The sequence below is a fragment of the Penaeus vannamei genome, chromosome 22, assembly GCF_042767895.1.
Source record: "Penaeus vannamei isolate JL-2024 chromosome 22, ASM4276789v1, whole genome shotgun sequence".
In the NCBI taxonomy this organism is placed as follows: Eukaryota; Metazoa; Arthropoda; class Malacostraca; order Decapoda; family Penaeidae; genus Penaeus; species Penaeus vannamei.
The window spans coordinates 2,655,341-2,665,340 of NC_091570.1; the positions used below are offsets into that span (position 1 = coordinate 2,655,341).

The window sequence follows — 10,000 nt, forward strand, 5'->3', positions numbered from 1 at the left end:
TGTGTGTGTGCGTGCGTATGTGTGTGTGCATGCGTATGTGTGTGTGCTTCCGTATGTGTGTGTGCGTGTGTGTACATGCATGTGTGTGTGTATGTGTGAGATAGGAGGAATGGAAATCAAATTTGTTTTTTTTAACATTTGTTAAAAAATATAAACAAAAATTACTAATTCACAATCACCCTCCCTATGATTATCTAGCTTAAATGACAAATGATAAGGATGAAAGTAACAAAGTTTAAATATATTTAAGATAAAAAGGAATAAACAAGTGTAAACAATATATGTAAGAACTTCCACAGCAGCAGCCTAGGTACAAATAGTTTTAAATTCCAACAGGGAGAAGATTATTGTTAATAAACTGATCATGTTATGATCTTAATTTTTGGTATAACATGTGATGTATCCATATATGCAAATTTTTCCAGATCTGAGGTAAGTATTTTTCAAACCAGCCGAGTGCTGCATGGGTAATGTGAAAGTATTCTACCTTGATACACGCCAAACCACATTCATTCTTCCAGATGTTAATTTTTACTACTAATATTCTGAAGGTGTTGCCACTCAGTAGGGTGGTTTACCACAGGACTACAGAAACTCATTTCTGAACTTTAAGAAAAAAAAATCAAATACAATCTTTTTTTATCTTCTGCCCTACAACAACAAAATGTACCCCATATCTTATCCCATCCAAAACATACCTTAGATCTCCATGTTCAGACTTCAGATGATCAAGCAGTTGATCTGATTCCTGTCCATGCACAAAGTCATAATGGAGCTTCAGATTCACCTGAACACCCTCATGGTTGCCGACTGCCCTGAGGAGCTCTGGCAGACGTGGAATCTCTCGCGGATTGCTTATTAATTCTAGAGTCACTTTTTCTGGCTTGGAATGGGGCATGAGTGAGGCATAGATTCCTACCTCCTCGTCATTGACATAGATGTGACCCTTACAGCTCTGGGAGACGAAGGTGGCAATGTACTTTGATGTTGATGCATCACATTTCACTTCCCTCAGGATATCAAGCCATTGATCTCTCCTGACAACATTAGCATGGCAGAACAATTTGAGCAGCTCTTTGGAAAGCTCATCAGGTACCTGGTGTACATGCTGACCTAGAAGCCCTGCAAGGTGCTTTAGCACATTGTGGTACCTGGAAAAGTTTATGGAGTCAACCTTGGTACCATGGACTTCTTCTAAAATTTTGGATATGGTTCTTCGTGTTTGGAAGGGATGTGGCTCTGTCAGGGCCTCAGGCAGTAAGGGCACTTGTTCTTCAGAAGTCAGAACACTCCAAAGGTTTTTCCATACAGATAATTTTTTTCTCAATACACCATACTTTATGAAGTCAAAATAACTATCACTCAAAAGAGCAAAATACAGGCACCTGGCTCCATAATAATCCTGAATATCCTGATGCGGGAATGTGATCACTTCACTTCTACCAGTCACTGTAAAGGTTCCCTTCATGACTAAGAAGTGAAACAAGACTTCCTCAAAATCCAACTTGAGTTCATTGCACATTTTCCTTAATCTCTGCTTTGAATTTTCTGGTAAGTTAGCATCATTTCTACTGATTGATATCAGTGCTTCAGCAAACAATGCTTTCTCAAACCTTTGACAATCATTAGTCCTATCTATATTTGTATAACTGTTGGACACTCTTAATTTTAGCTCATTAATCCGCAACATGTCCACTTTTGAATACAGCTCAGTTGCAGTTGTAACACTGTTCACCATGTCAGGATACATAGACCAAAGATGAGTTAAAAGTACAAGATTAAGAGGTGAATTAAAGTGATGTTGGAGCTTACTTGATGTTCTATTGATGTACTCCACAAGGCCAGCAGTACTCTTCTTACTCTTGTTATTTTTTATCATTTCATCATGATATTTCTGTACAAAATCCCCTCTCAGCCCTACTGGCACGCCTTTGATTTTCAAGTGAACCTTCTTCAGTTCAGAAGGAATCCTTTGGTAAAAGAGGGTATTCACTGTTTCTGGCCGACTGGTGCATAGAACAGTCATATCATGCAATTTCATTCGAGATAGCAGGTCATTAAATACCTTACTTGAATCTTTTGTCATCTCATTAAGCCCATCCACAACAACTAAAATTCTTAGGCTATAAGTACAGACTATGAAATCATCTATGCTTCTGAAAGATCTCAATGTTTTAGGCATAAGAGAACTTACAAGGTCACGAAAGTTACTTACATGTGAGTCTCTACACATTATTGGCAGAACTAGATCAAATGATGCTATGTCCTTTATGAAATTTGTGCCACTTTCCCAGTCTGTTAATATAAACTTAAACATGGTTGTTTTTCCATAGCCAGCTTGCCCTTCTAAAAGTATCAGCGTGACAGCTTCATTATTACTAGCAATACTAGATATGCTCTCACATGATTCACTTAGTCTAAGTATATCTATATATTCAATCTCCTGATTTTTACTGTCCCCATTACCTTGCCCTATCTCAATCTTGGAGAACACACTACCAACTTCAAAACAGTAATTACTTCCATCAAGGAAGTGGAATGGATTTAATTTCACTAGTTTCTTTATGCGTTCCTTCAGCTCCTGTGAGCCATTCACCTTCAGAAAAGTTTTTAAGTTTTCATGTAATAATACCTTCTGATATTTCTGAAGATCCACTTTATCAAGACTAGCATCTCTGATTGCATTAACATTGTGATTTACATTGGCAATGATTTTCTGAGTTTCTTGAAGATCTACATGAAAGCGAATTCCTGCAGTTTCGATGGTCTTAATCAAAATTTTTCTGATCTCTTCAATATTACTGAACATGGTGTTGTTGTCCATGCTAATTACTTTGTGAAACAATTCATTTCTCTCATTTTTTATCTCGGTCACCAAGGACTCAAGCCGTGTGTCATCTCCTGGCTTCCAAGCATCATCTTCATATGGTGCTACACCAACACAGGCAATCTTAATGCATTTATGTAGCAGTGACACATCATAAGTGTCTCCCTTTGGGTCGGCATTAATATTAGACTGCTGTGTTTTGTCAAACACCTTGAGTTTAATCTTTCCTGACTGAGGCAAGTCAATAAGAAAGTGCTTAGTCATGTTTGTCACAGGTACATCATTTGGCCAACCCCAGAGCAGGACCTGATATAACACTCTCTGGCCCTGGTTGCGAATAACCTGCAAAACCTTTAGGTAATTTTGGTCTTCATTTGTAAAGCCTTCATGTAATTTGTTGAGCACCGACATGATGGAGATTGCAATGGGCTACTTGTTGATTGCTGTCCCTGGGGAAATGAGAAAGAATATAAAATAATAACAATTTAGGATACTACTACTTCACAGATCATGAATTCTGTAGATGAGATTTCAAAATAATACAGACAAAAGGTTTACACCTGAGATACATAGAAAAGGAAAGAGGAAGTGATAGTACTTGCCATAAGGCTGACAGATATAGAGACCACAGAACTATTTGACATTATACAACTAATAAATTAGGCTTCAAACTATGCTCTCCATCACAGATTACAGATCATGGCCATTTGTAAGAAAATGTGGTCTTTCAACAAAGATATGCCTAAATTTTCTCCTCTGAAAAACCAAAGGTAATTTTTGGAATATGTCTACCAAACAGACTGCGACAATTTCGGTATCATTGGACTCCTCTTACTGTCTAGTTTCCAAATAAATATTGCACAGAATCCCTCCAAAACCCCCAGATTCTTGGCTAGAGAGGGGATGAGAGGTAATAGGGAAATTGCGGGGTTTCCTCGCAATAAAACTTACATATCTGCATTGTAGATGGTGAGAGGAATCCAACGATACTGAAAACACCGCAATCCGTTTGGTGGACGTATTGCAGAAAATTACCAAGTCAAATGTTAGGTTAAGGCATTACTATTGGAAATGACTTCAAAGGCAAATGAAAATTTGAATTTGGTTATGGTATTGTGAATAAACTTAAGGTTAAATTTCAACCAGACTTGGGCAATTTTCTATCTTATGTCCGCTAGTCGGACTTCGATGATTTTGGTATCAATGTATGCCTACCACTGTCCACAATGCAAATATATAGGTTTTATTGTATGGGAACCCCCAGTTAGTGACAAACTTGGCCCCGATAGCACGGGAAGGCATGAAAGGTTCCAAGGAAAATATGGGGTTAAATAACATTAATAATAAAACCCACAATGAAAATAATGATGATAATTCACATTACTTTTCATTGCAGGGGGCTGCACCCCTACCCCCCCTGGGGGAGTGGCATAGAGGTATTGGAACATACCTCTATGAACAATCATAGAGGTATTGGAACATTCCCACTGAAGCAGCATACTAACCTTGACATAGTCAGTATTGTATACTGAGGAGATTGTAGTATAATGAGGATGAACAAGGTATACCAAGAACAGTAGAGCTCTCCTCAACGGGTTTCGCGCAGCTCTTGAGGTTACACAGATAGCCTCGGATGATGGAGTGGAATGATATATGTATACTATTAAGACGTATATTAGAGTTAGCCAATAGATGGCAGTTATTATCCCATATTGTTTTTTAAGTGACTATGTCGCTATGTATCGCTAACATATCCTCAAGGTCGAATTTCCCGTTCTCTGGAACCACAAGATCTGTGTTCATAACTGAAATAGTATGGTATAATTTTCATTCTTCTGGAAACGAGATATGCATTCAAAACAGGTATGGTATGCACTTGTCTGCCACTGTCGTGTTTGGTACTCAGTCATAGCCACCACGAAGGCCAAATGTAGAGGGTGCTCCAATTCCGAAACGGACTTCATGCGTGAGGTTGCAATGTGCTTCCACCTTGGCCTTCTCCATCAGAGCATCTATCAATAGGTTAATGCCTTAAAAATCCTAGATTATATAGTAGCTTATCAGCTCCGCATCTAGTTAGTATGCACTCTATCTTGCTGTGAATACTTTTAGGATTCTTTGTTTCCTTGACAGGGTAGGGGGGCAGCAACCCCCCATGGGGCAGTCATCAGGGGCAGAGACCCCTGCAATGAATACTAATGTGAATGATTATCATACCTTATAAATCCTAGGTTATGTGGTAGCTTTCCTGCTCCGCGTCTAGTTTGTGTGCGCTCTATTCTGCTGTGAATATGTGGAGGAGTTTTTGTTTCCTTGACTATTTTCATTGTGCGTTATTTACTTAGTGTTATTTAACCCCGCATTTTCCCTGGAACCTTTCATGCTCTCCCCTGCTATCGGGGCAAGTTTGTCGCTAACGGGAGGTTTCCGCACAATAAAACCTATATATTTAAATTGTGGACAGTGCTAGTAATGCGATACCAAAATCGTTGATGTCAGACCAACGGACGTAAGATAGAAAATTACTCAGACTTGACTTTCAAAGCAAAAAATATATGGGAACGACTGGCCGAATCCACCTCAGAAACGTATCTCCGTTTCCCAATGAAAGACAAGCCTATAAAACTCACCATCCGATAATCTTCTCTTTTATAGGGCTTTAGGCTCTTTATGTCAATATTCCATGGATCTCCGATATTTCTTTGCTTTGTGGGGTTTTAGATGTCTTCTTTCTTCTTTTATCGGGTTTTAGACGAGTTTTAGGTGGACCTCCGACACCCTCCCACACCCTCCAGCTGAGAAGACAATTGTAAACAAAACGTTGATGCGATTTTGTTTTTTCTTTTTCAATGTAAGAAAAAAACTATTTCGTATATGGATAAGGTGGTATTATTTTATGTTTCATATCCATCTAATTTTGCTATTATTGTTTCTTGTTCAATTAACACCTAGACTACCAGGAGTCACTTTACCGTCAGGGGGAAAAAATGTTTACATGATGATTCATGTTTTATAATGGAAATATTAAAACATAATCAGAAAAAACGCATGAAAATATTTCTCTAAGGATATAAAGCATTTCCCGGTAACCATCTTTATATTTGCTCAACTTTGTGCGGTTCGAACATTGTCAGGTTTTCCTATCTATGCCACTCAGGTGTACACTCGAGTGCTTGTGGAGGGACAAAGACTATAAGGAAAGATAGGAAAGAAAAGGACTTCCGCTGTGAGTACGATAACCCACAAACGAACATGCTAGATGTCTCTGTTCAAATACATCGTGAAGCAGACGACGCGCGAAATTCGACTTTACTGTCACAATGGGTGGTGGGTGTGAAGACCGTGTCACACTAGCACTTTTTTTCCGTCCATTTTTTGACAATTTTACTTAACATCAATACACATTCTCGAATATAGCTCTTGATCTGACTCTGCTTGGCTGAAAAAGTTGACGTTGAGGTTTTCAGACGGAAACGATCATTGTCGTCTGATTGGAGAATCGACAATTCGCTCAAAAATGGGGAAAAAAAAATCAGAAAATTGTAAAGTAATTGACGGAAAAAGTGCTAGTGTGACGGCACCTTTATCCTTGCATGATTTGCAAAAGAGATAAGGAAACACACCAAATTTATGTATATCGTACGTTTCCACAGGTACAGCAGAGAAGTAAGTAATGTAACAGGTCAATTTCTATACTGAATCACTGTACCAAATATGTAAATATGATTTATAAATAGGATTTTATGTTGGGAACATGTATACCTTCACTCAGAATCATGTTTTAGATTATGGCACTGCTTTTTCACACACAAAATCTATAATAACTGCTTTCTTCACTTGTCACTAGGATGATAATAATATTTGGGTTATGCATGGAGAAAAAATTAAATTAAATTCCACACCTACACGAAAGCATACTTTCACCATGGCATAAATCTATGGTAATTGTTTACGAAAAATACACTCGTCTGAGGCTAAGCACCTCAACAGCAGTCAACTGACTTTCAGGGAAGTAACAGATTGCAGGGTTGAGTGGGAGCTCTGCCCCCCCAACACCCCCCTCACACATTGTCTTCTCCTTGTATATATATGGCAAGTTAGAGCTTAAACAGGTTCCAGAGAGTCATTTGGCTGCTGTTGAGGAACTTTGTCTCAGATGAGGAAGTCAGTCTCGTAAACAATTACTGTTAGTTATGAAAATACCGCCCTTTCATTTCTTGAAGCACTTTTTGCTATCTAATTTATTTTGAATTATATGGCTCATTGATTCCATATACTTGTTTCCATGAAAACAACATTGCTATTAACTATATATATATATATATATATATATATATATATATATATATATATATATATATATATATATATATATTATATATTATATATATATATACATGTACACACACACACACACACACACACACACATATATATATATATATATATATATATATATATATATATTTGTTGAACATTTCTTTTCCATATGCTAATATTCCTTCCTTGTTATATTTAGTTTCTGATTTTGTAAAAAAAAAAAAAAAAAAAAAAAAAAAAAAAAAAAAATCTGCATGTACTATTTTTCCTTGTTTTTTTTTTTTCTTATATTTCATTATATATAGCTGGCATTACTTATGCATAGCTATATTATATACGTTTTTTTATCTTTTATTTTTATTTGTTGTAATTTGTAATTAATACTTTATATGCTAACAGTATATGACGAAGTATTTTTCTAATAAAGCCATTACTTAAACGAGTGTATTTCTGTCCTTTGCACAAGACAAACAAACAAACAAAAAAATGGTTGATACTATCCTAAATATTACTCAGCATACATTTATTACTGGTAATAGATATAATCTATTAGTTTCAAATATTCAGTAGTATCTTTAATTATTATTTTTCTTTATTGCGATGGTGATATTGTCATATGGCAGATAATCTTTTTTTTCTATAAATGGAAAAAAAAGTTATATAACAACTTAAATAACAACATAAAAATTTTCAGTTATTTACATGGTCTTAGTACAATATTATAATACATATGATTATAGCATTCTGTTGCACATGTTATTTTTTCTCTCTCTCTCGAAATGACAAATAATTTTCTAACAAGCAATATAGTATATAAATCACAACAATTATAATTAAAAAAGATGGGCCGCAGCGATGGCCACCATCTCCAGGGAGTAGCCATTGCCGTCTCCAGCAGACTCCAGCCCTCGGTAGTAGAGGTTACTCCTGTTGATGAGCGTATAATGGTATTGAGATTGAAGCTTTCTTTTGGCTTCATGTCTCTTATTGCTGTGTACGCTCCTACCGATGTTTGTAAACTTGACGTGAAAGAGATGTTCTACGCCAAACTTACATCTGTGGCAGACAGATGTCCTCGACGAGATATTCGCATTGTTCTGGGCGACTTCAATGCGGTATCTGGCTGTGATCGAGCTGGCTATGAGATGTCTGTCGGTCCCCATGGTTCAGGAGCTGATGCCGGTAGCGAGAATAGCCTCCTTTTCCGGGACTTTGCAAGATCCCAGAAATTGAGGATTTCTGGCTCCTGGTACCAGCGCCCAGACCCACATCGCTGGACATGGTACAGTGATGCGGGTAACGCAGCCAAGGAGATCGACCACATACTTGTTAGCACTCGTTGGAGGATCCTTCAGAATTGCAGGGTGTTCAGGAGTGCTGAGTTCTGTGGTACTGACCATAGATTGGTTGTGGCTACCCTCCGGGTCCACTTCAAAACCCCCCAGCGGTCAAATGATCACCCTAGGGTGTTTCATTTGGACAGGCTGAGGGAGGGGGAGTGTGCCCACAGGTTTGCTGAGGCAATCTCTGATCGTTTCGCAGTGCTTGGCAGTCTGACAGACCCTGTTCTTCTGTGGGATACCTTTAAGCGTGAAACGCTTGATACAGCTCAAGATACGATTGGTGTACGCCCGAGAGCAGTACAGAATTCCATCTCGCGGGAGACACTGGAAGCCACTGATGCATGTCGTGCGGCTCGTCTGACAGGGGATCGGGAATTGCACCGTTCTCATGTGCGCAGAACTCGGTCCCTGTTAAGAAGGGACAAGGAACAGTTTATTAGGAGTCTTGCAGAGGAGGTAGAAGGCCATTTCTTAGTAAATGACCTTCGTCCTGCATACCAAGCCCTGAGAAAGCTGAACTCCAACCCCTCTTCACAGGTGACAGCAGTTCGCTCAGTAAGTGGTCAGATCGTTTCAGATCCTGTTGCGGTGCGGGGACGTTGGGCTGAGTATTTTGAGCAGCTGTACCAGGTTGACCCACCAACAGTTAACTTGGATGCGGGTAGTGTCGAGATCCCGCTGCCGAATCCACCTATCAGTGAGGACCCTCCCTCCCTAACTGAAGTTAGGGGGGCGATTTCCAAGCTGAAGAGTGGTAAAGCAGCTGGTATCTGCGGCATACCAGCTGAACTGTTAAAGGCTGGTGGTGAACCTATGGCACGGGGGTTACATGCTGTCCTGGCTGCCATCTGGCAGTCCGGTTCCATTCCTCCTGACCTGTTGAGGGGTGTGGTCATCCCTCTCTGGAAGGGGAAGGGGGACCGTTGGGACTGCAGCAATCACCGAGGCATCACACTGCTCAGTGTACCAGGCAAGGTTCTTGCCCACATCCTTCTGAGACGTATCAGAGACCATCTACTGAGGCACCAGAGACTGGAGCAATCCGGATTCACTCCTGGTAAGTCCACAATAGACCGTATCCTCGCGCTTCGAGTCATTGTAGAGCGCCGTCGTGAGTTCGGGCGTGGGCTGCTTGCAGCCTACATCGATCTCAAGAAGGCGTTCGATACGGTGCATCGGGAGTCACTTTGGGAGATCCTGAGGCTGAGAGGAATACCAACAAGGATTATTGGACTAATAGCAAGCCTGTATACTGGTACTGAAAGTGCTGTAAAGTGTGGTGGGGGCCTGTCGAGCTTCTTTCCTGTTAGTTCAGGAGTGAGGCAAGGCTGTGTCCTTGCACCAACTCTTTTCAACACTTGCATGGACTGGATACTGGGCAGAGCTACTGTTCAAAGTCATTGTGGGGCAACGCTGGGCAATATCAAGGTTACAGACCTTGACTTTGCTGATGACGTTGCCATTCTATCTGAGTCTTTGGAAACCCTAGTGGCGGCTCTCGATGCATTTA

At 39.6% G+C, this 10,000-nt stretch overlaps 1 protein-coding gene across 2 annotated transcripts in view; it reads right to left on the minus strand.

Moving 5' to 3' along the window:
* The window catches only part of LOC113802597 (uncharacterized), a 15,271-nt gene extending 9,641 nt beyond the window's left edge, over positions 1 to 5,630 (minus strand). The window contains exons 1-2 of one of the 2 annotated variants that reach the window (XM_027353205.2): positions 5,458 to 5,630; positions 699 to 3,276 (exon numbers count right to left, since the gene is read on the minus strand). In XM_027353205.2, coding sequence (XP_027209006.2) covers positions 699 to 3,238 — 2,540 coding nt within the window. In that variant the 5' untranslated portion in view covers positions 3,239 to 3,276; positions 5,458 to 5,630. Of the gene's footprint in view, positions 1 to 698; positions 3,277 to 4,332; positions 4,472 to 5,457 lie in introns of those variants that run through there. The other variant, XM_070136383.1, reaches the window with a different exon arrangement.
* Between the last annotated feature and the right edge of the window lie 4,370 nt (positions 5,631 to 10,000).